Source organism: Corvus kubaryi, unplaced genomic scaffold (assembly GCF_017639235.1).
Source record: "Corvus kubaryi isolate FWS band 111438036 unplaced genomic scaffold, C.kubaryi_AGA036_p1.0 37396, whole genome shotgun sequence".
In the NCBI taxonomy this organism is placed as follows: domain Eukaryota; kingdom Metazoa; phylum Chordata; class Aves; order Passeriformes; family Corvidae; genus Corvus; species Corvus kubaryi.
Window position 1 is genome coordinate 6,471,663 of NW_024581135.1, and position 26,939 is coordinate 6,498,601.

General features: G+C 40.8%; 1 protein-coding gene across 2 annotated transcripts in view; it reads right to left on the reverse strand.

The window, feature by feature from the left end:
* Positions 1-2,034: 2,034 nt before the first annotated feature.
* The window catches only part of MGAT5 (alpha-1,6-mannosylglycoprotein 6-beta-N-acetylglucosaminyltransferase), a 104,506-nt gene continuing 79,601 nt past the window's right edge, over positions 2,035-26,939 (reverse strand). For both annotated transcript variants that reach the window (XM_042041140.1, XM_042041139.1), the window contains exons 12-17: positions 24,961-25,110; positions 16,673-16,819; positions 13,851-13,967; positions 12,995-13,069; positions 10,485-10,642; positions 2,035-9,269 (exon numbers count right to left, since the gene is read on the reverse strand). In XM_042041140.1, coding sequence (XP_041897074.1) covers positions 9,071-9,269; positions 10,485-10,642; positions 12,995-13,069; positions 13,851-13,967; positions 16,673-16,819; positions 24,961-25,110 — 846 coding nt within the window. In that variant the 3' untranslated portion in view covers positions 2,035-9,070. The remainder of the gene's footprint in view (positions 9,270-10,484; positions 10,643-12,994; positions 13,070-13,850; positions 13,968-16,672; positions 16,820-24,960; positions 25,111-26,939) is intronic.

Here is a 26,939-nt window from a genome sequence, read left to right on the forward strand (position 1 = left end):
GGAGTCTGTTCTGTGCAAACTCTTCCCAGGTTTTTTTGCTACAAAGATTTACTGCTAGATTTTAGCTGAATGCAATCTCCATAATCAATAAAAGAACAATTCCAGACAAGCATAAACACAAATTCAGGGGAGTGTGAGGCAGCAAAGTGGGTGCTCCAGCTCTTGCACACTGAAGGGAAGTCTTTTGAGAGTGGCACAAAGTCCCAGCAAAATGTTTCCATCTGTGGACTCTCTACCAGCTGGAGGAGTTTGACTAAACCCAGTCTAAACATGTGAGAGTTGAAGTATTCAGTATTTAAGCTCCCCCAAATGAGCTTTCCAATACAGCTGCATGGCATATTTTGATTCCAAGTTCTGGTTTTCGTAGATTTTTTTTTCTATCATGTGACTGCAACACAGCTCACATCTAACTCTAGCTGCTCACCATTTTACAGATGTCTCTTCAGCTTTTTAGATATCAAAGCTGAACAACAATTAAGGGAATGAAACAGGAAGGAAAACGTTTCCAAAAATAGGCAGAACAAGAGCCTGAATGAGCAGTGTCCTCCACTAATTCACTTTGATGGTAGGAAACATTTGGAAATTGTGGTATGTTGAATAGCAACACAGAACCAACAACATTTTCACCCGTTTTCATCCAAGGGGACGTATGCCAAGGACCATAAAAAGGGGCAACTGGTGAAGGATATTCACATCCTTTTCCTCACTGAAACAGCCATAAAAGGCTCTTGCAGCAGCACTGCACAGTGGAAAAACCACCCTCTGCATCCACAGCACACTGAACTTGCCAGGGAATAGACTGGATATCCAGACCCATGTCACAAACCCTTTCTCAGCCTGCAGGCATCTGTTTGACATCTTTATGCTCTTGCTTACGAAGGTGTGTGTCATTAATTGGGACAAGGACAATACAAGGCATCTCAAGCTCATAGTTACTGACTTCTGTACTCCACTGATGCTACATTGCTCAGTTAAGTGTGGCCACAATAAAAACAAAAAACTAAAAGCTCAGCAAAGAACAAACTTGGAAAAAGGTGATGCTGGGAAAAAAGTGAGCTGTTGCTTCTCTCCAGTGTAGTTGTGGTTTTTTTGTTTTTTTTTTTTTTAAAGTACATAGCAACTGTGCTACAAATGGATATTTTTTTACCAGATAAAGGAGCTAGTCTTCATTTGTTTTTTTTACTATTATTTTTTCCACTGCATACTCCTCCTGCATTAATTGCTCTATTACTCTTGGACACCTCCACCAAAACCTTTCCACATTCCCAGCAGCTGACAACGGAGAGCCCTTCCCTCAGTCTTGGCTGGGCTAACAAAACCTGAGGTGGGCAGAAAGAGCCTGTCAGCAGAATGGGTGCCCCTGAAATACCCTGACAGCTCCCCTGGAGAAGTTTCACTCTGGACATTTACATTTATTTAGAGCTGCCAAGGTGATTTCATGTGGCACCTCTTGAGTGCACTGAATGCACACCCCAATTCCATGTGGGCCAAAGCTTCGTGCCTGAGCCCTTGTTCCACATACAAACGTTTCATTAGTTCCTGAGTGCTTTGCATATTAAATTGGATCCTGGAAGAGAATATTCTCTAAAGCTGCTATTTTATCACTGTGTAGCTCTATCTTTCAGCTTCACAGTGTATTGTGTCAGTAAGTCTTGCAGGCCTGAGAACCACTGTGCAATTCCAGTCTCCCTTTCTCCCAAATTTACAGTGGGCTGTAAATTCAGTGAGTGCTGTAATTGAGTGTGCTGTAAATTTATAGGAAACCAGGAATTCCTAACTACTGCTGGGGCAGAACTGCCTTCCTGAAGGGAGGCTCGATGTAATTCATTATCCAACTCAGGTTTAAAACAAAACAAAGCAAACAGGTCATTACTCACCTGTTGTTCTTCTGGCTAAGGTGGGGACTTACCTGTGCAGAGGTGGGGCAGCAACAGAAACACCCAGCTGCAGAGTTGGAAGAAGAAGCCACACAAATGCAATTTGGGATAAAAGGCAGCTCATGGCATTCCCATTTAAGCACAAAGCAATCATAAATCCAAATCACACAAGAAAAAAGTTTATTGAAAAATAAATTCTCCCTAGTTTTTTTCTACAACAGTGAAAACAAAGCATTTTTCTATGCCATTAAAGTACAGACATTTACTGTTCTAAAAAAAAAAAAAAATTTAAAAAATCCCATCTTATTGAACCCCAGGAACTTGGCAGTATCTGAACCACTGCGTTCTGTTCTGTTTGAATCCAACTGCTTGAACGTAATATAGTGGAACACAACCATTGAAATAAAACAAAGGATCAACCTATTAGGGAAGAATTCAAACCAAACACCCCATAGTACCAGCCTGACCCTGAAGTTCTTGTGTACATTTAAACCCCCTCATTGACTCCACATTATTGTTTGCAAAAAGCAGTATTTTATTTCCTGTGATTTCAGTAGGGCTTTTTTCCAATTTACATTGCTACAGGGCTTATTCAGACTCTGACCCTCTCCACCCATGAAGAGGGAGACTCCTCCAGGGAATGATGTAGACCAGAACCCAACGAGTTGCCCCAAATTGCACTCTGAAGAATCTCCCTGCAGTGGTCAGCTCAGCAAGCTCAGGGGGATCAACGTCTCCAAGCCCAAATTAGCTTTGTAAATATTTCCTGGTATTTTTCTTTTAGCTCTCTTAGAATCTTCAGGGTAACTTTTCTCATAAAATTTACTCTCTTTTTTCCTTTGGTAAAAACTGCCATTTCCTCCTCCTCTGCTGCATTCTTTGCAAAAACCAAATTAAACCCATGACTCCTTAAAAATATTTTTCACTGTCACTGTACTGCAACAGATCTGTTAATGAACATAAATTAGTTCTGGGTATTACACTATTAAAATTAACTGCCCTCAGACAGCAATTTAGCTTGATTTATCGTGTGCCTATTTGATAGTTCAAACTACTTTGCAGCTGCTGGAGCCTGAGCCAGGTCGTGTTGCATGCACTGGGTGGCTCCAGGAAATGCCATGGCGTTATTTACATGCTCTCCTTAAAGCCAAGGGTTTGGTGGCTCCTGCAGGCCCCAGGCTCTGCACTGACCCAGGGCTGGTATTTGCAGTGACAATACAGATGTGTTTTCCTGCACCAGAGGCAGCCACGTGCTTTGGTGGCCATGGGGACAGCAGGGTCCTCAGTGCTTCAGTCTGTGAGCCCTTACATGAGGTGACAAATTCTGGTCCCATGCACAGACCACTTAAGTAAATGGCACCTGCACTGATCTGCCCAGCAGAGAGAAGGGTTTCAATCACTTGAGCACAACTATTTTTTTAAAGCAGTTTCTGCATGTTGAGGGTGAAGTTATTACTCATTTTATTAAAACTTTGAGGACCTGGTTTTATTTACTCACTTAATAAACAGGTGGCTTAGTGCTCTTGAGAGAGGTCTGCTGAATTAAAGCACACTTTTGTGTGTTCCTAATTACATGAATATGCAAAGGATGACACCTATAAAAATGGATAGGTCCCAACGTGCAAGGCACATCAGCAATGGTTGCACTTTGTGGCTTTTCCTGGAAGAAAGAACAATGAATGATGCCTCACACCTGAGGCACTCTGGGATCCAGCCTCTGGTATTTTCAGCACATTCCTACAGTAAACATTTTACACTTGATACATTGAGTGTATCAAGTACACATTCCATTTAAATATAATTATATTTGGAAATCATAAACTAATTTACAAAAAACCTCTATAGAACTGCTTGAAAATGTGTAGATGAGATTTAAGTCACTGCCCATAAAATGGTATGTTTTGATGTTACATTTACAGTGATATTATTAAAGCAGATCTCAATAAAATCTTCCATGTCCCTGGCCTTTTTAGCCCCAATGAAAACATATATCTGTCAGTGCATTATTCTCCTTGACTTTACAGCAATCCCTACAACAATGGGGCCAAAGGAAAACTACAGATGGAAAGAGATCACAAGTGAGAAGCTGAAGGCATAGCAGCCTGTAGGACAAACATCGCAAGGAAACAGCCATGCCAAATGTTAGCACCCCTGGAAAAAAGACTGGAAATCAGAAACTGGTAACTCCTGGTCTCTCTAAGAATAAACAACAAAAGTGCCATCCCTCAAACTCCCAGCTGTAGACTGAACAGCAATTTAACCACATTTTGAATTGGTACTTTAATAATGAATCAGTAACATCAACTTAGAGCTGATCTAAGTCATTGCAGCAAGAAAAACTGGCTGCTGATATGTGTACAATATGTCCTGTAAGTGTTTGGTCTTTATCATGTAAGATCCAGTGCTTCACACTTATTAAAAAGGGCAGGCTGATTTTTTAATTTTAAGAAACATTCATGGAGGAGTTGTGCTATCACTGAAGCCAGTGGGAGTCATGAAGTTAATTGGGCTTGGATGAGATTGTATCCAGCCTGATTCATCCCATTTAATTTATTTTACTAGCAAAATCTGGTCCTGAAATGAACTCTGAGCAAAAGACATACCTGCGAAAGCAGTTTGGGTTTTGTTTATGTGAACAGTGCTGCAAACTCATAAATCAATTCAGATGGGCCACACACTCCTGAGAGGGGAGGGCATGTCTTCCACGTCAAGGACAAATTGAGGATGCTGCCTAGGATTTTAAAGGACAGTGGTACAACATGAAAGCCTGATTTGGAGCTGATGATATCAAGAGAAATTTTCAATGAGTCTGAATTCCTGACAATCAGCAAGGTGCAAAAGCGACACAAGTAGCTGGGAGCAGAGTGGAGCTGGGAAGGTGCAGAGTCCTGGCTCTGGCTACAACCCCATCCCAACTGAGATCTGATCAGCAGATGTTTTGCAAAATACTATTGCAGAAAAGCAGTAGCATAAAAAAGAAAAGCCATCTGCAATAAGCTGAGCAGTCCCTCCCCAGCGAGAGCTGCCAGTTCAGCTGTGATAAAAGGCCTGTATTCTCTGGGAGCACCAGGAACCGCCCCGGGTACATCCATGCAGAGACATCTTTATCTGAAAAACCAACACCTCACAAACCTCAATGTGGATCCTCAACTTCCCTGCCCATCAAATCAGATATGGCCGTTCCTGGAGGTTTTCTGTTATCATGGTCTCCCTGGGGAATGTTAATGGCTTTCCTTTGCTCCCTGGTCATTGAACAGACATCCCGTCCCAGCAGGAGCTCTCATGCCGAATCACAGATTCTCAGTAAATTGCATTCTGCTTGCAGAAGCAATGTTTTGCAAGAATTATTAAAAGTTACAGTATCTTTTATCTTATTAAGCCTTATAGTCTTAGAACAGATTTCTCCACTACTTAAAAACATTCAAAATTTACACCAGTAAGTTGTAGAGTCATCAGCACACTTTACCTGGAATTAGTGTTCCATTATACTTGTTCAGACAGTGTCCATATTCCAAACACGCATCCAAACCCCAAAGAAAGTAAAAAAGGCACATAAACATTAAATATTTGTAGAAACATAATCTGATATAAACAAGCAAACACACTGCTGCAACTATAAATTACAAAAAGAAACATAGAAACTAAGCAAAAAATGCAAAAAGCAACTCTATTTATACATGTGCAAATCAACTTGCATATATGAAATAAATGAGGTTTTTATTGGCATTTTTAAACAGTGTGTATTTACCAACTTTACCTTTCAAAGGCAAGCCTTTTATGTTAATTTTAATAAATATGTAAATGCTTCTCTCAAGTTTTCTAATCCCGTAGGAATAAGATTTTTGAAAAAAACTAGGTCACATACAAAAATACAAAATTTTAAAACAAAGAATGTCTTGATATGAGAGATATGTTTAAAAGCTTGTAAAATGGTTTTGTATTCAACTTCTAACATTTTTTTCCTGTCAATCGCAGAGCAAAATATTCAAATGCAGTCATGCAAAAACCTGACTTCTGAGCAAAGGAAGCTGCAAGCTCTACTGTCAGACTGAAAACAGCAGCACGGTCCCCTCTCTGATGTCCTTGCTTGAGTGCAAGGATTGGACTACACCTTTATTCTTCAACTAGGAAAGAAAATAGTTATGGAATTTGGACAGAAAGCCACCCACTATCCTGTGGATATCTACTATAGGCTTTAGCAAATAATTCAGACTTTTCACTAGTCCCACATGGATTTGCCTGAGTGTTTATCTGCAGAAGGAGTCTCTGATTTTGCACTGCACAAGGGAACGCGGCTGTGTGACGGGGAGCGTGTGTGGAGCTCAGTGAGCAACGCTTACAGAGTCTATGCACTTACAGTTCTCATGATAGTCTCCTTTTACAGGAATTTAAACTGAAGCTGTAGGTCTTGACTCTTTATTCTTCAAGATAAATGAGTCTTCTCTATAAGTTTCAGTGGAAATAAGATCAGAGACCACTGACTCTGAAGCCAATTTGGATGTTCTGCCCTGGCTGAAACGCAATCGGTGCTGCTGTTTCATTTTTGCCAGAATGCAGTAATTCAGTTCAGCAGACTAGAAACAGTGCTACAGCATGAAAAAACAGAGCTTATAATAAACTCTCCCTGCTGTGGTAAAGGCAAACTTAGCATTGAGCAAAGCACTAGACCAGAAAATCTTATAATAACAAATACCAAACCCCTCCCATCTTTAAAGGTTTAGAGGCAAAACCGAATGCAGTATGTATTGCCATGTGGGCCTTACAGCAGGGGAAACCAAGCAAACACGTATTTACAGCAAAGAATTACACTACAGCAAAACCCACATGTTTTGCATCCTTTAAGTGCACACACACAAATCTTTGTTTCCAACAGAATTCTGTGATATCCCAGTTCGAAATCAATTCCTGCCTGAAGAAGCTCAGGCTGAACTGGTGAAGACAAGTCCTGCTGCTGCCTTTGCTTTCAGCACCAGCTGGAAGTTCATACGCTGTGATAGGCAGGATTTTCTAGTTGCACAAATATGCACAGGTATGCAGGGGATATTTTATATAAATACAGAATGAATTGTTGTGCCTGCTCAGACCCATTTCCAGTTGTCCTCCCCCAGCTTTTCCAGGGCACTAAAACTATGGTAAACTACATTTGTGCTGACTGAAGCAAATGCTGAGCTATGGCAATGGGAGGGATTTTCATACTGGTTTGCATTTGTTTTCTTTTCATACAAAAATTTTGCCTCCCATTAGAGAACCCAGCTGTTCTGTTTCTGGAAAATTAATCTGAAATACAGCAGATTTTCACATCATCAAACCCAGATCCTGGTGACCCTGCTGTTCAACAGCTCCCCCAGACCCTTTTTTGGATACTGAACAACCTCCCAGGATTAGGCTCCTGTGTAGTGCAGAGCGATGTTATGGAGTGTTACAGGGTAACACTGTCAGGAGTGTTGAGGCAGGAAACCAAATGATTGAAAAGGCTCATTCACTGCTTTTAAATTGAAAGTTAAAATGTAGACTGTTCTGGAGGATTTATCCACGGTGAAATAGCATCTCTCTTGCCTGGTTTTTGGTAGGTCACTAGGTCCATCAATATTCCCACACAGATTACAAGAACACTACTTACAAGAAAATTCTGAACCAACCAGATGTGTCCAAGAAAGGAAAACGTAAAGCATCTGTGCCTTTCATTACTACCTGGTAATGTTTATGAAAAAAATATTTGTGCTGATTTGAGGCCTTATTCCAACATGGTGAGAGCATGTCCAAATTGCAAACCTGCAGACTCTGACTGCAGATTTGTTTCTCACTAATCTTAACATGTAACCTTCTGACTACAAATGGTGCTGTCAAGCATGTCACCTTCTGCTGAAAATAACAAATTACCTCTGTAAAAAGAAGGCAGTTTAGAGGAGTTAACTTGCTGCTCTCAAAAAAAGAGTTTGAATTCTGAACTCTTGAATTGTTTTCCTCTAAATTTGTAATTGGTGGGCCTGCTAAAAAAAAGGGAAAATTAAACAAACAGCCGCCTAAAAACAGAAGACCAATCAAAGAACCCAAGAGGACTGATTAATTCTTTTCTTTGCAGTTCTTTATCTCCTCTTACTTGTTCTCTAGAAAAATTTCTCTTTAAAAACCTAGCTAGTTATGAAGACATTTTACATTTCTACCATACAATAATTATAGTTAGCTTAGTTTAACCTTTCTATGTCATTCAGCAACACTTCAACTACTGGAAGCCGTAGCAAACTGAGGCTCTAATGATAATATTGCTCCAATGATGCTGAATACTTTTTGCTTCACACAGTATTTCTAGTAGACAGACTACAACAGAAGCGTGGGCAAATTCCAAGGATTACTCTCTAAATGGGACCAGTAAACTGTGATGAGTCCATTCCAAAAATGGTTGTGTGTTTTTTTTCCACACTGAAGAATGCCACAACCCCAGTGAGCTGTGCAGTCACCAAGATGTGTCACACGCTGGCAACTGCCTATTTGCTCATTGGTGACACTCTGCTTAGGCTGCTCTGGTGCAGCAGCTGTGATGCAGACAATACCTTGTTGTATACAAAGATTTAATTTAAAAAAAAGGAAAAAAAAAAACCAAACTGGGCCCAAATAACCCAATAGGTTACAGAGTACAGGGTACAGAGCTCACTCATTCCAAGTTCTTGTGAAGTAAACCACTTTTTAGCCATTTGAGTCAAAGCTGTACCCAAACCAGTGCACCTTGAATAAAATGTTAGTCCTCCTTCCCCAGCATCCCCTCCCTAAGCACACTTTTTTCAGTTTTCTACTGGAATGAAGTTGAGATCCTTTAGCTAACCATGATGGGGGATGTCCTAACTCATTAAAAAAATAGAAAACACTTCACCCAAACAACAAAAACAGAAGTTTGATGGGTCTGAAAATTTTCTACAAACTATTCTGTGCAGTCATCTTCAAATCATTGTAGAACATGAGACTTGTTTCTCTTCGCAAACAGCTGAAGGAATCCGAAGAGTGACACTGCAAAGGTCCTTACAGGAAGAAAAGATCAGTTATAGCTGTTTATGATGAATCCCTCCTCTCTTAGTAGATAATTCTGCCCAGCAATGATAGCTCTGCCTGCAGCGGAAACCTGGACCAAAGTGCAGGAAGTATGAAGTAATTCTCCAAACTACTCACGTTGTCCCCAGCTGGGAGCAGCCCTGCTGCTGCTATAGGCAGTCCTTGCAGAGTGCAACCTGCCCCTTGATATAGTCCCTGCAGGGGCAAATCCTTCTGTGGGTGGGGTGGGAGCCTGCACAGCTGAACAGTAACAGGTCACCTTGGAAAACACAGTGCTTCCTCCTTCCATCAAAAGAGGGAACCAGGATGTCATTTGCAGACTCCATGGTGAGACATTCGATATTGTGCCTAAAAAGCAAAGCACGTGATCTAAATCACACCTGAGTTTACGGGAGTTTGGTACAGTTTTCATCCTTCCTCGCTAAAAATAAAATCCTTGCTCTATTAGATCCTAAATTAAGTATATTTACACTTGCAGCTTTCCAGAACATGACTTTTCTCCTGTACAGATTCTCTCTGCAGAGGGCAGTGCAGCCTTTACAGCTTTACTGTTCTCTAAAGATTAATAAAAGAAGTTAAAGAGGAAAAAATCGCTTTTGACTGTTCCCCAAAACCTAATATTTAAATACACCATGGATTTTCAGTAGGACAGACTCAAAGAATCTGAAATCAGGAGATACTGTCTTTGATTTCAGGAGGGCTCTTCCCCAGGGAAGCCCCACAGAGCCAGGCAGCCCTGGGCAGCTCGAGGTAGGTGAGCTGGACTGCGAGGATGAGGGATGCTGCTCCTGGGCTACAGGGAGCAGGGTCTGCAACTCCCAGGAACCAGCCAGCACCAGCCAGTGGGAAAATGAAAAATGCCAGTTGCCATTTTCTGACCACAAAGCTTAAACACAAGGGTAGCAATTCCAGCAGAACCTTGTTTTTCACTTATCCTGGAAACACTGGTAACTTTCAGCATTTAACAGAGGAGTTTTTTTCCACAGGATTATGATTTTGTCTAGACAGCTAGAAAAGAAAGTTTTTATATGAGCTGCTTCTGAACTCCACTGGAAATTACAACTTTTCAAAGAAAATACAAACCCAAAAATCTTCTACAATGTATTTTAGTGAAAAGTGGGGATAGAAAACCTGGAAAGCAGATTGCCTAGCAGTCATTTGTGGGAAGCTGGTTTTGAGGGCTTTGTTTTCATTCTGAAAGGAACACAGACACATATCCAGAGAGACAGCACCCGAAAGCAGCATTCCTTTCCTTAATGCATAGCTGAGTTTTATACATCTGCACCAACACCTCCAGTGTACCAGGGTTCACAATTCTTTACCCAGGACAATACTGACAGAAGGTTTTTGTCCCCCTGTGCTCCTGGCACAGTGCTCTCAGCAGTCACCACTACCATACAGTGCACAAAGCACTGCCAGGCCCTCACTCACAGCTTGCTTCAGCCAGACAGAGTTTCCCTCCCCACCTTCCCTTCTCACAGAACTCGTGCTTTAAATTCCAATTGTGGTAAAACCCAGTGCAATAAAGAGACCAAACAACATATTTGTGCTATAAATACTTACCTAAGCAGAGCTTTGTCCTTGTTAAGATGCTGGAAGAAGGAAGGCTCACAGATGAGCTGGCTTTCCTGACAAACTTGCTTACAGGATTTTCCAGGTTCAGTAATTTTTACTTGAAGGGCACTTAATGGGGGCCACATCACCTGCCCGTGACAGAAATCCTGCAGTGACAGATCATGTTTTATTATGATGTGTTCAGACAACATTTCACAATACTCAGAGTGTATTTTAACATTTGGCAACTCTTATCAAAAGGTGATCAAATAATTTGGGCCTGATCCATCATGGTTTGCTTTCTCTGGACAAAACCAAAACTTGTGTGAACTGATCCCTCACTGTGACCCAAAGCCCCAAATCCATTTACCAGTTCTCAATATCAGCTTGAGCTTTTTTTATTCCGTTTTAATTTCCTCTGCTGAAGGAGGAGGTTTTTATACTTCCAGGTCTAACCACAAATGTAATATTGTACAGTCATGAATCACAAAACATCATGGGTTGGAAGGGACCCACAAATTTCAAGGTGAGACCAAAGGGGTGTCCTCCTTCATCTGTCTTTTCTTGGTCTTGGGTGAATGTCCTCACTCCCTTTGCCAAGCTCTGGGGCTCAGCTGAGCTTCTGCTGAGCCAAGCCAGTTTTCTGACCTCATAAGAGTCCTGCCCCAAACATTTTCTGCTGGGTTGTCAAGTTCTCTGCTTGGCCACATCTTTCAAAGTCAGTGTGTCTGTTCCATCAGCCCAGCCTGCCTCATCCAACAGCTCCCAGATTTGCAGCAGGGAATCCCTGCTGTTTTGGCTGCGGTTGCCTGGCTGCTCCTTTGATGCCAGTGCCAAAACTGAAGCAGCCCCTCCCTCTGGTTCCCAGCCTCTGCTGCTGCCTTGTGGAGCAGACACAACTGTGTGTGCAGCCACAGAGCAAACAGGATCAGGGCATGGATTCACCAGATGGCAGGGAGGCACCAAACAGCCACACTGGGCACTGGCAGGACAGAGCAGCTTGGAGACACAGCTGGTTTAACCCAGCTGAAGGTGGCACTGCTGGGTGTGAAACCACAGCTCACAGCAGTTCTCTTACCTCCGACTGTAAAGGCCTTCAGCCCAGGTGTTGGATCTGAAGGTTCAGGGAATTCACTAAACCTTTCTTGTGAATATTGTCTTCCCTCCTGACCCTAAGCCATGGCCCCAGAAGGGGAACCCTGGACGCCTCCTTTAAATGCTACAGTTTCACTGTCCATAGAGTGACTGGTGGGAGAGAATATCTGAACACATCCTCTTCACACTCAAACATCCCCTGAAGACCTCACTGTCATGGTCAAGGCACACAACCTCTGAAACAGATCAGCTCTTCATTCCAGCATCTTTGTTCCCATTTCAGGCTTGCACTGCTTTCTCTGTTCTTCCTGCCTCCACCACAAACTCATCAAAATAAGGTCTCAATCTTTATTTTTGCTTTTTATTTTTGTTCATCTGACAAGTTAATTTGGCAAAGTGCTAAGCACATGCAGCTAAAATTGTGCTTGAACATCCTGGGAGCTGTGAAACACCACCAGCTTTTGACAATTAGTCAAAGCTGAACAAAATGACAATACTTTGTGGATTTCTGAGAAGCACAAGGCAGGGCTTAGGCCTTGGGGGAAGGCCACAGGTGCCATCTCTTGATTGTCTCTTTTTCTCCCTTACACTGAGCTCCATTTCTTCCTGATTGACAAAAACTCCCAGTTATAGCTAACTTGGGTAGAAGAATCAAAAACAACAGAGATACTTTTACAGGTTTTGTCATCAGTACAGCAGCAAAAAGCTTAAAGTGTTTACTGGCAGGAAAGCGGAAATAGTTGTGCAGTGTTAACTGCCCTTCTGACCTGGAGCTGTGTTATTCTTTAGGACTGTCTTTAATAGCACCTACCTTCAGAAATACAAGTACAGACACATGTCCAGTGCCCTTGAAAGAAAACCTGGCAATTAAATGACATATCAGAGATAAAGGTTATTCCTATCTCTCTTCTGCAGCAGCCAGAACAAAAGGCAGAGCTGGCTACTGCAACAGATCTGGCTTGGGCAGAAGTCCAAGCAGGCACACAATTTCTAGAAACCAGGATCTCATGTAAATCTCTGCAGTTTATTACTCCAATTCAACATCTGCTGCTGCTCTCAGCTGGCAGTAATGCACAGGGACCAAAAGTCCTCTAAGTAACTGGGTTCCAAACCATTTAAATCTTTATTGATTGAAACTAAATACTTGAAAAATCTGCCCAGAGGCTGCAGCCGACTGCAATTCTGCCAAAAAGCACCTCTGTGTTTGAGTGATCCTTTGTGATCCAAAGCTTTTTTGTGTGTACACAGCTAAGGAAGTCACATACACACTGAAAAACTGCTTTGCCTTTCTGCTTTCATATAGTAACAAGGTCTGCACAGCTACTGTTTCTACTTGGACAGCAGTGACACTGAGAAGCTTTAAAATGGAGATGGTCCTCCCTTTACAACATAATCCAAAATTCACCCACAATAGAAGTTCATACCTGTCTTTCAATAAAGGCGTTCATCCTCTGGAGCATTCCCTCACAGGTAAATTCGTAGGGCAAGTAAGGGTCAATCTGTGGAGAGAGTGTGTTAAGGTTAGAGGGGTTTTTGTTTCACTCAACTTCATGGTGTACTCTGTGCCAGCAGCTTCTGTTCCAAATACTCCATTATAGCTCAAGTAGCAACAAAAGATACAAATAAACTCATTAACAAATAATAATTTTACAAAACCATCAGCAGTTTTAGTTGATTTTTGCTCCTTTTTAAAGGCAATAAGAGTTACTCCTTGACTATCTTTATGGAAACTCGAGGTACACTGCAAAGTGGCAGATGTAAGGCTAGTCTGAGACCCTCTGGGATTCCAGAACTCCTGTTTTAACTAAGTTTCAGTTCTGAACTTGAAGCGACAAAATAGAATGTGATACCTTTGAAAATTCCTTCAAACTCTTCCCCCTCTTGAAGTACCCTCATTACCATTCCACACTGTAAGTGCACAAGCACTTCTGTGGGAATGTCAGGGCTACAAATTCAGAGCTGAGCAGGGCAAAGTCTGCAATGCTCTAAGAATCAACAATGAAACTTCCTCACTGAATGCACAGAAAACACAGATTGCTGTATAATGCACACGTGAAATTCTCATTTCTATACAAATTCACCCACTCGTTCTTTTCGAGTAAGAACCTGACATATCCAGTACTAAAACATGATAATTTCGATACCATTGATATGCAATCATTTTTTCTTCAATATCCCACCAAAATGCAGCACTCATTAGACTAATATTAGGAGGCACTCTACGTGCAGTACACACTACACCCTCAAGTGCTGATAGCAAATTGAGGATACATTTCTCACCTTTTGATTCAAAATTGATTTCACAGCCTTCTCAACCTCAGAAAGATCATTGATGTCCACAGTCCACACATGGGGCTTCCCAATGTAAACTTCAGCATAGGGATGCTGAGATGTCAACTGTAAGAAGAAATTATACTGGTAAAAAGTAATGTTCAAGATATCCTTGATTCTCACTCTCTCTATTAGACTTTTTGGATGAAATGCACTAGGATAGTGCAAAAATTCAGTTAGAACACAACAGTCAGCATCATTCCTTCTGAGCTACCTTTCAGATTTTCTCTTTAAATTTAGAGAGTGAATTTAATTGGAAAACTGAAAATCAGATAACACAGATCATAAATAAGATATGGGCACCTCTGTTTGTGGCTTCAATCTTCCCAGTGACCCACATCACAGAAGACTTGATGTTTACTGAAATTACTTGCACCACGACCTTGCTTCCCCACAGCTCATTCACAGAGCCACCCTCCTTCTTCACAACCTGTCACTGCCACAAGTCCTGCTTATACCTGCATTATTGGCTCCCAGAGATGTCATCCTCACCCTGAGTCCTTCAGATTTCAAACATTGCCAGAGTTCTGTGAGCAACAGTGAAGAATAATTTCTATCACAAAGAATGAATTCTGACTCTCATGGCTGAGAGTAGAAGAGTAACCTGACCTCACCAAGAGTGTTAACCAGTATTTTGCTCACCACTTTGTTAGAAAATAATATCAATGAATACCCAAGAAGGTAACTAAGAAAAGCTGTATCAGAGCTGCTTTCAGAACTAGCAGGACAGCTCAGTAAGTATTTTTGTGACAGGTCACCCAAGAGTGAGAACATGCACATGAAGACACAGAAGCGAGCAAAAACTATAGAAGAGAGGAGCGGTTCACACTGGCCTCAGAGGAAAACTGCCCTTTCAATAAATGCCAAAAAACCCCACAGGACAGGTTATTTATAGGCAATGTTTATACAGCTGTCTCTTTATGCTGTCTTTACAATAAAAAGACGTTGCAGAAGATCTGAAGCAGGAAGCAGTGTTTGTTGGGAAGAACCTTCTCCTGCATAGGCATACACTGTACCTGATCTTCTCAAGTGAGTGCAAGAAACTGTTGTATTCACTACTAAAATTATTAAAAACCCCATTAAAAAAAAATAGCCACTGCATTTTGTTTGTGGAGAAATAGTAACTTGCAAAGGTTACTTTACAAAACTACTTGACACAGACTTCAAATTCTTGTATGGATAATCATGTCATGGAACTACACAAGCTCTTTTTGTTCTTCTTTAGCACCTGAAGAATGGAGAGAAGCATTTAAGGACTTTTTTAATCTCAAAGAACCAGCACATGGATTACTGTCAATCAGATCTAAATGCAGTTGTGAGAAAAGGTTATTCTCAGGATAGGTCAGCAGGGCATGTGAATGCAGCAATATTCCTAATGGATATACACCATGTACTTTGGACTAGAGCAGTCAATAGGGATTATTGCTCTGTACAAGTCAGGTGCACAGCATTTCTGTTAGCGCTGACACATGGCGGTGGGATTTACCATGGCATTCCAAGCCCTGAAATTCCTACTAAGCACTTGGATGGCTTCAGATTATGCACTGAGCTTGACCAATGATGGTGTTTGGGCACAGAACAACTGGAAATGAGACAAAAACTGAGGGACTCACAGAAGAAAAGCTTTGAAAGGTGCCAAGCCCAAGGAGAGAGTTTAAACCTTTATTCCCTTATTGCTGTCTCCTTTGTTAGCAACACAGACTGAGACAAGGGACAAGCTTCAGCTTGTACAGGAGATGTGTATAACAAGAAAGGCAATTACAGTTGTGGATCACAAAATTATAAGGAATTTATGTTCCTGATTGAAAATGGGAAACTGTCTTTTGCTTATCAACCAGCCAGTGCTGCTCAGGACACAATTCCCATGGCCCAAGCATAACCTGAATTGGAAGTGTGGCTGTGCAAGGTTATCATCATCTACATGTTACCGGAGAGCTTTCCCTTGATGTAAATACATAAAGAATATAGGTACATACACCTGTGAGCAAGCCATGGCCACAAACACAAGTGCTAATGTCAGAAATGGCTCTGTGACTATTAAATGCCTACAAGTATAGGCTGAATTTTACCTACACTGAAGGAAAAAAAAAAAATCCAAATTCAGGGCCAGGATGAGGGGTTAGTTTACTTAGCCTCAGTTTTCTCTCACTAGAGTCTAAACACACTGACTGTTTTGAATGCTTGGAGTTTGGTTTTCCTGTTTTCCTCAAGAGTCAGTTCTCCAAAAGTCTTCAGCTTCTAACCACAAACACGGTGGGTGACCATTAATACCTTAACTCAACAGTGCCTTGAACAGGTCTTTTCTGAAGAAAACAAAATCCCAAAGCACACGCACTACCACCCACAAATGCCATTTTCATGATTTACTTAAACACCTGTTTACTTCCCGCACAGTACACTGCAATGTCTGTTTCTTCAACAAAATAAAAACCCTTTCAAATGATGCATCATGTATCAAAACGACACGATCTGTTCCTGGGCAGAACACCAGGTTTTCAAGAGAAACTTCAGTTTATGATGTCTCAATTAGAAGTAGCAGAATGTACCTATAAGCAAATCTAGAGGTAAGGCTTGAAGTCTGCTAACAAAACCATTTTGATTATACTATAAAAATTAGGACTGATAGTCGCACCAAAGGCTACAGAAAAAAGCAGTTGCACACCTCTGGCAATAAACCTTGAACATTAATGTAAATTTTCCTACACTCTGTTACTAAAAAGAAACCCACAAGCACTTTCAATAAAAAAATTATCAAGATTGATAGAGCTTACCTCTCGAAGTGTAGGTTTGCCTTTGAAAAAATCCGTGTTTTTGCTACTTTTTGGTGGGTTAAATCTTAAATTGAGGAAAGCACATCCATTGGCAATAGCCTCCAAGGGAGCTGGCCCCTCATATGGAAATCCAAGACCAACAAACAGCTGTAAAATAGAAAATGAGGGATTTCTTAATTTTTGTTATTCACAAAAAAGCTAAGAGCTAGCTTAAAACAAACAGTAACCTGTTCTAAATGTACCAGCCTAAAGAGAATGCAGTGCTAAGAAGAAAATGGGAGAAATTCAGCAGTTCACCCCCTCCCACCCAAGCAGTAATGGAATGTCCTGTAAAACACATCTGACAACCATCATCTGTAATGAGCTGAGGTGGTTTTTCATGGAGCTGAGGAAACAACAGTACCTTTCAGGGCTTTTTTGGGGGGGGGCTGGGGGGAAATTGGTGGTTTGATTGGTGCTGAAGTGGAATTTCTGGGGCTCTCCTACAGGTACAGGTTCTAAGGCAGCTACCTCCAGGAACAGCTGCACCAGTGTTTTCCCCACTCCCAAACCAGCCAAGCCGCTGGCTTTGCCAACAGGAACATGCGCCTGGCACACTAATTAAGCCTCCTAATTAAAACGGTAGGTGGCAGCAAACAGCAGCTCACGACACTGGACCGAGGCAGTAAGAGCTCGCAGGGGCTTCCAGAGGGTTCAATGCCTCCAAGGGAAACCAGAGCAAAAATCCATCCCAAAGCTTTTCCTGCACCTGCTGAGATTACAGGTGCTCTCGAAAAGGCACTGCTCTGTGCCAGTGAAACACATTAAATGGTTTTTTCGGAGTTGTTGAAAAAAATCTTGACCCCTTTCCTGGCCAAAGATAATGAAACCCCCTGAATTAAATACAGGATTCTTCATCTTCATTTGAATGTCTGTGTATGATGGGAGAATCACAAGCTCTGAGCTGGAACAGTAATTTCTCAGCACTGCTGCATAACAATGTGTGTGTGTGTATATATGTATATATATATATATATAGCTACTGCTTTTATCAAGAAAATAAAGCACACCCTTCATAACTATGAGAATCATGCAATCAGGACACATATTCAAAGAGGTCAAGATATACTATTCTGCATTAAATCTTCTGCAACACAGAAATGAATCCCAGTAACAGAACATTCACAGCTGGGGGCTCTTCCTAGGAGCTGATCCTAACATGGAAGCATAAACTTGTAGTCAGCCCTGACGTGCACAGGCATTGCAGCATCAATCCTCCCCAACCCATGGCAACAACAGTATAAATTCAGAGTTGGCTCATTTTAGAAAAGCAAGTTAACACTTCTTAGCATAGCTGAGGATATACAATTTTCACTGCATGGAGCTGAATATTGTAATTTCAGTTCTCAGCATTCAGGTTAAAGAAGTTGCCTACTTGCAAAAACTTTCTCAACTATCTCACACATTTAAATCTTACAGAAACTCTCCAGTGGCTGATAACAAAAAGATCCAGAAAATGAATTCTACTAAAGACAGATAATCTAAATTCTCATTTTATATATGGCATAAGATAGCCCACCTTTCAGTCAGAAAAAAGCATGCTAAATATAATCTCAAAAGAGGCTGAATTTACAGCAAGATAATCTCTTGAAAATAACGAATTAAGGACATGAAACCATTTCATGCAGTCTGCATGTAAAATATTATTTATTTAAACTACTCCTTAGTTCAGGCAGAAAACCAGCTGAGAACCAGCAATTAAATCTATCTGAAGTATCAATTCTCCTATGATCCTGTGTTTGTCTGTTATGTAGGAGTGCTGGGTTGTTTGCTTAGTTTTGCACTTTTTTAATAAACCACTGCTGTGCACTGCTGAGTTCTGTGTCTGACTGGTCCATTTATTTAGGAGGAAGCTCCATGGGAAAAGAAACATGGGTTTATGTTTTGACAGCACAGAGCACACTGCCATCACTTAATCTATAATAAATAGCTTACCAACTGTTTCACATCCATTTTCCAACCTCACCTCTAAGCAGCACTGTTCCTTTGAAGGAAGAAAGAAGGATGTGTCTGATCCCTAGAACAGGGTGCGTGTGTGTGTGCTGCCTGGTGGCCTGAGGTTGCAGCCTGGCTCACAGCTGCCTGCAGCCCCTCAAATCCTTCTTTCAGCCCTTCTATCACCCTCCAGCACATCACCATCAAGCCAGCTGAAATTCCCAAACTCAATCCAGACCCTTCTCCACAAAACTGTCCCTTATAAAGTGTCCTTGCCCATGGCAGGGGGTGGAACTAGATGATATTTAAGGTCCCTTTCAGCACAAACTGTTCTGTGAGTCTCTCTACGATTAATGTTCCTAGGTTAGGGAGTCAGTATTTTTGTCTGGTATAAAGAGCAAAACAGAAATATCTTACATGCCTCAAGAAAGTCACATTCATTATGATTAAAAGAGCAAGTATTAGAGAACACAGGCCTTTTCTGTAACTCATGATGCTCTCATTTGCTAATCCTTTGAATTACATGCTTGTTATTTCCAGAAAGGCTAAAACAATCTGTCAAGGTACTCCCTAAGAGTATGCAGCAAATACTGCAAGTCACTAACTGAAAAAGAGCTGAAAAAAAGAAAAAAGTAGAAATAACAATCAACCACTTTCAGTGACGCAAACATCCATCCTCAGTACAGACAAGGCTGTGGGGAAGACAAGGCTCTGTCCCACAGAGTAAAGATTTAGAGCAGGCTGTGTTTCCCCTAATTTGTGATGTAAGTGTGCACTGCTGCCTCCCATATGGAAGGTGCTGACTATGGCTCTTAGGGTGATTTCTCATCGGATGTAGGTCTGGTAACTCAGTCCAGCATGGGGAGGTACCCGCACCCTAGGGCTGAAGATCCATATTGCAAAACTCCAAATGTGACTGTGTTGGTAACACCACAGTGGGCACACATGGCTAAAAATATTAGTCCTGATCTTACCCTGTTAGCTGCAGCAGAACTGCTGTGCAGAGTAGAATTTATGCTTTATGATTTACTGGTTGATTAGTGCTTGGAAAAAATTCATATTCTGTTTGTGAGCATTTTTCTCACCTTTCCGATGTTTCTGAAAGCAAAAGCCATAATTTTTACTAGAGAGCTTTAAGTGGGCACAGGGCACTGATGCCTTAAGAGGCCTCCTAGAAACAGAGACTAGACAGGAGTAAGGGAATAAAAGTAGGTATTTGTTTGAAAGGCCTTCAAAGGTACCCCCTGGGGCCAGAGGCTACTGCCAAGGCAGACCCCAAGATGGACCACAAGTCACGAATTCTTCACACTTTTATAGGTTTGGTTAATTTGCATATCAGGATTAATTCTCCAGTTAATTTAATTCAGTTTAATGATGTAATTTCCCCTCTGCTTGCCTCCTTAGAGGCTCTTTGGTTTATACTTTTTGGGCCTAGGACAGCCTGGGTGTCCTTGAAGAGCAGGCCTGGAGAGGCTTTGTTATGTCTAACTACCATGAGAGAGCAGAAACTAACAGGCTACAAGAAACTTCAGAGTTACACACTAAGCAGTACAGAATTTGAAAAATACAGAAGTTAAAACCTAAGGCATCAGCACAGCCAGCTCTGCACACTGACACCCCACAGAACGTGGTGATTGCCAGAAGGAAGTTACACTGTAAAAGTCTATCTAAAAGAGATAACTGCCAATAAATACAGTAGAATGATCATGGAAACAGCAGTGTGGGGTTGGTTTTTTTTAACCTGCTCCTTTTTAGTAAGGGCTGCTACCCATGTGTGTCTGTGCCTGTAAGCCTGCATGGACCAGAGAAAGGGATTTGTGTCTGCAACATCACTGGCCCAAATTGAGCAATGCAGGTGTTGAAACCCTTAGAGTTTGGTTTTCATAAGAAAGGCTCCTCAGGAATCTTTTCCACTTTTGTAATGAACTGAGCCTCTGGTTTGGAGTGCCAGACTTCTGAGTTGGCCACCCAGCATCACACCAGCCAAGACACCACTCTTGCTGCTGTAATGTAAATGGTCCTCTCCCAGCGCAGTAGCTAAGTGGAGACATCTCTGACACAAAACGTGACTCACAACCCCTCTCATGAAAAGCAGTGTGTTTTTTGCTTTTTTTTTTTTTTTAGACTTTCAACTAATACTAAGCAATTTATTTGTGGAGTTTACAGCACCACATCAGACTACTATTAAAATAAGTAAGTAAACAGTCTTTCTAAATTATAGCCAAAAGTATAAAATAAAGAGTGAATGCTTTATTTCACTGACTGTAATTATGACTAGCTGAATAGCTAAGAAAAAAATTTCATATTCCAGAGACTAAATGCTGTAGTTCCATGCACAGGAGTGTTTATCTTCTCCTCTCCCCTTTCTAGCATTATTGAACTTTATCTAATTTATTCTGTCAGGCTGGTAGGTTGATCACCACTTTTATATGCCTCCTTACTGAACTTATATATTCTCTTCTGAACTCCAGAAAGAGGAGTATAGCAAAGGTTAAGTGTCTCGCCATATTGTGCTCAATAATACAAAATACTTTCTGCAAAAGCCAATCTCAAGTCGTTTGTGATTCAAACAACTTGAGAATAGAATCACTAGTTAAATGTCTTTTCAGCTGATTTTATGAAGTGTGTGGAAGTAAATATATATTCCTTCATAAAAGGCAATATGAAAACAAAGTTTGTTTGCCTATGTCTGTCTAAGCAGGGTGTTGCTTTTATTAATCCCCATACAGAAATCGCAAACCCCACTTAATAAAATAATTCAAACTCTCTCAAAATTTCACAGTGACTCGAAGGAAGAAGTTGCATCTGAAACTTTTTTGAAAGGAGAAATATTTCTCAATAATTCAACACTGGTTCCTCCAAGAGAGCCTGGTCCAACTCCTCCAGCTGCCCACTTGGCAAGGAGCCCTGTGAGTTGGCAGGAAGGCTGCCAGCTCGCCTACCCCATTCTCCTCCGACGTGATGAATGGCTTTACATCTCCTCATTAGGAACTGGAGACATGGCTCGTTTTTGTCATGCTCTACACAGCTGAAGCAGCCATGATGAATCTCAAGCAGCCCCTCCTGCCTGCAGAACTCCCTCCCTCCAAAATGTGCTGCTTTATAGTGCACATAGAACGAAATGGCAGCTGCACGCTGCCCAGAATAACTGTGTCCTACCAGCTACTGCAGGGACCAAAGACATTTTGGGAATGCAAAGCTCTGATTAAGAATCACAGGACTGAGCTGTCACCTATTGGTATTTTGCTGTCTAAGGACAAAGTGAAGCAGTGCAGCATAAGCTGACACTTCTGACTAGGCTGAACCACGTGATCTGTTAAATTATTATTTAGCTCTCCCTTTCTCAAAATCAGAACATTTGTCAGCTGACCTAACAAAAAACTGCTAACACAGTGTTGAAATCACAACCAATGACAGACAATCCTTGCCCTTGGTCTCAACACATCTGAAGGCTTCTGGAAGTTTAAGAACAAAGGTTGCTGTCTCCCTGCGATGCTCCAGACGAGCATTGTCCCCACAGATGTTCCCAGCCCAGAGTTACGGCCCTGATTATTCACACATTTGCAGCACATGGACAGTCTGGTGACAAAACCCCATAACTAAATTCATTAGGGGGCTCTGGTCATGTTGCCTAGTGAATAAAGTGATTATGATTAAAAATTGTCCTTGAACATCACTGCATGCGTGTGCACACACACACACACGGGGCTCCTCTGGGCACAAAGCTCTTATCCAAGTCAGCCTGATTTTTGTGAAAAACCTGCACTTATTTTAGCAATTCAATCCATGATCCATCTGATACAAACACAATTGACCCACATAGACAGCAGATGGCCACTAGTGACAGGTGAGCAGTGTTTTGTACTAAGCTGCATTCAAGTATTGCCTCTTAAAGGGTATCAAAATCTGGAACTGTGAATATATGGGCAGCAAGAAGACTTAGAGCAAGTGTGTCTGTTGATCAACACTGACAGGTAACCATATGCTGAGGCAGAACAGCCAGAGTACCTAGGAGATACTAAGCATCAGCCAGCAAAAAAAATAAAAACCTCACCCACCCCCCCAACCCCCCTCCAACTGAAATGTTCAAACAAATTAGATGGGAGATCTCAGTTTCCACTTTCAGTTCCAGATGCTGCTGTTTTACTTTTTCTGTTCGATTAGATATATTGAAACCATATTAGACAGGAATAATAAGCAAAATGCATGATGCAATAAGCCATATTTAATTTCATTTTGTTGCAAAATCAGAAATACATTGCACCCTCATTTCCCTGACATGTATTACTAATACTTATGTATTAGGAGAAGCAGATGGACTATCAACAGCTTACCATCAGGGCAAAGTTTTTTTAGCCTGGCTGTATCCTAAATAAATAATTTCCTAAAAAGGAAAACAGCTTTTGTCATTTGCAAACCTGCTAACAAAAGTTCAGAAAAGCCATATAAAAATACTGTTTGGAGATGTAATTTTTAAAACCCTGTCTTTCTGATACAGGGTTCTGAAACATATTGATGATTTTCTCAGTGCCATCTACTAAGAAATGCAGCAAATTATGAAAAGGCTTTTCCCCAATGTTAAGAAAGAAAAAAAAAAAAATCAACCATAACCAGTGAACAACAATAGAATAAAAATCACTAAAATCTAAAATGCTCCAGGACTCTGACAACAGTACAGCACAGAGCCATACTTTTCACCAAATCCTTTTTGTGAAAAATAAGCAACTTACTGTCTCAGGAGCACTTCACAATCCCAACACAGTCTATTCTATCGGATGCTACAATTACTATTCAAATTCTGAGCAAAACAAGTCTGCTACCCCTGTGTCACAAAATCCATATTACTAAATTGCATAACACATAGATATCAACTTGAATTTGTCCTAAATTGAATGTCTTTGCATTGCATCTTAGAGCAAATATAATCAATAACAACTAGATGAGATATCTAGTTAATACTGAAAAGCAAGCTTTTTAATGTGATACATGCAAGATGGCTGACAAAAAATTAGAGAAAGACTTAGTTAAACGTAACTATTATTATGAACTGGTATTTGTATAGGGACTTCAGTAATTCTATAGGAAGTCCATTTGCTTATTTTACTATTTCAGTGAATAGAACACATGTTTTTTTAGGAGGTAGTCACTGTTCATGCTCAGGGTTATTACAAGGTCAATATTCTTCTCACATTATGATGAATGCAGGGATTTCATACTCCACACAGGCAAAAGCTGTGTAATCTCAGATTATCTATGATGAAAGCAAATGTTGACTTTTTAATATGCAACATTATGTGTGTCTGCATGCATCAACACACAATGGGTGCCTTTAAAAACTCATAATTTACCAACAGCTGTCACACAGAGATGTCAAATTACCATCATTTGCCTAAGTACTTAAAAAAAGAAGATCTCTGCAGTTGTGTGGGAAGCCTAAGAGGTGCTTGCTTTTTTCTTTTCTTTTTTTTTTTTTTTTAAGAGATTTTTCTGTGGAAGTGCACAGCAAGAAACTATCAACAGTGGTGCACTTCCACCACTGTTCCACCATTTAAAATTAGATTTTGCTAATTTTAAACATACAATCCCCTTCTTTCACCAACTTGAAGTTAAACATCCTATTTAAATGCAATCTACTGAAGTGTTTTAGTGCTGCAAAGTGCCAGAAAGATAATGGGAAGGGCACAGAATCCAGACAAAGCTTTCTAACTGTGGGGATGAAAGTTTATTTCAATGTATATCCCATCCCTTATCTTGAGTTCCCTTGACTCTGGAGCCACAGGCAAAGCACATCACGAAAAGCCACGCTCTTCTGCTCACTCTGTGCACAGCTGAAGCAGAGGAAGGACATGAATGGCAAATGAAGTGCAGCTTTGCTTTTCTCCCTGAGAGAGCAGGGTTGCTCTGGGTTAAAGTCATTGGGAGGGCAGAGCAAGCATGCAGCTGTACAGCTTTTGAATGTTACCTAACATTGACCTCAGGGATGTAAACTAGAGCACACTCTCAGCTGATAATCTCCTTGAGCTGAATATCACATTCAAGAAAATGAAAAATGCATTTATCCCTGTTTCTCAAGCTGGTTGTTAAATGTGACTGTGGGTTGTCATCCCAAATTTCTAATTTGAGCTGTCAATCCACCAAACACGGACATGATGAAAAATGTATTCTTGGCACACAACTTAAGCTCCTTTACACATGATAATTTTTTTCCAGTGCTTTTAAATTAAGAGCTTATTCATAGGAGGTGAAATGCATGCACTTCAGACACCCTCTATCTGGAGCTATTTTTTGCCACCACTCCTGCTCGACGAACTTACTTTGGTTTCTCTCAGCAGAAATTGCAAATCCCGCCCACTGAGTATTCCATGGTTTTTTACATAGCCAGGAATGTACATGGTGCTTGTCCCATGAACAGTCCCATGGACCTCCATATAGGTGTGGATGACATCCAGATAAGCCTTCTTGTCCTGTAATGGCAAGGAAAAAATATTTTCAGTCATTACAAATTTGAACAAGCAGTATTTAATCAGAGCTGTTCTTTATCTCCTGTATCACAAAAGCCAGGAAGAGAAGAAGTTAATTCATTCCTATTTGATTTCTATAATATTTGATCTTTCATTATGTTATTAGTTTGGTTTTCTACTAAACTGGAAGAAAACTGCAGCTTTTTCACTCATAGTCGAGGTATAAAGAAATCAATACCAAGGCCCTCTTAACTTCTAACTGGACAAAAAACAGGACACCATCAGACAGCTGTAATCTCTGCATGCCTCAACAATACTTGGCTTAAAATTACAGAAAACTCATTTTGAAATATCAAATTTTCACTGATTTTGTCAAAGATGCAAAATAATTATCTTCTTTGTGAAGAAAAGGGTGAATATCACCTTAGTCAGATGCAGTCTTGCCAACTGAATAACTGAACACACTCCTTTATCTAAATACCCAGTGTTTGAGTTCCATGAGAGACCTACAAATATTCCACCTACCTGAAGTTTTAGAGGCATTTTGGAAAAGACCCAGAGAAGAACAATGGCTTTAATGTAGCATTAAAAAAAAAAAAAATTAAGAAAAAATAGTACACCATCCTAGTTTGCACACAAGAATTACTTTAATTTTCAGTGCCATATGTTTTTTGAGTTTTAAAGACTACTGGCATTCCAAGGCAATTAGCTGAAGACTGTATTTACATGCAGTCTGCAACACAGATCAGAAGACTTTCCTTCAATATTTGCACATAGTCTTAGTAATAGCTCTAAAATCAGGCAACAAGTCGCCATACTTCTTGGCAGCAAGAGAGTTTTTACGAATTCTACTTTCACTCACTATTTTTGTCATGTAAATTCTGTGCAGTGTTCCTCCACAGCCCTGTGGGAAACCTGGCCAACAATTGTACTGAAGTTCATTCAAAGGACAAGTTAGGCTGATGAAAATCCTGTCTTTTCCAATCCTGGAGGAGCAGATATCAGGCCTAGGAGGATGAGTGCTACTTCTTACAGCTTCCTTGCTGAATTAGTTGTTGCAGAGGGTATTTAATGTCCATAACAATGGCTTCTCCCTTCAGCCTGCACTGCTGGTGACCTGCCTGTGCTGGGGAGGATGGGCTGACTCATCTCTGAATGTCCCTCCTGGCAGCTCTGCCAAGGCTGCACCAGCCAGACACTGTCCTGGCCTAAGTGTTACATAAAACAGCCAACAGATAAAGATGCTTTCTTGTTCAATGTGGCTGCTGTTGTTATTAATTAACACAAATTATTCAAACAACTGAAAGGTTGCTCCATTTTTCACTTTAAATTTGAATTACTCTGTAAGACATGTTCTCACATAATTGTTAAAATACCATAATTAGGAACTTTGAGAAACTCATACACTTTGTCAAGAGAAAATCCATTTAGAACTTTTTTCTTTGGAAATGAGCAGGAGAAATATGAAAGGAATGGCCTGCTCTTGTTTCCAGAGGATACCTTAATCCTGCCTGCCTGGCTTTTAATATATCCAGAACTTTGGAGTGTTCAGGGTTCTGAATGGAAGAGAAGGCAAGGAAGCAACAGGTACTACTGATATGATCCACCTGCAGCAACAACATCAAGGCACTTGCCTCAGATTTTACTGGCTCATGACACAAACCCTGGTGACACAAATGCACTCTAAATCAAGAAAAATTTGACAAACGAGCAGCTTGAAAGAACAAAACCAAGATTACCTAAAATTGCACTTCTTTTCAAGATTGCAATAACAATTTTACAAACCTTTTACAGAATATTTAGCTGTTTTAAAATGACATTAACCATGCACA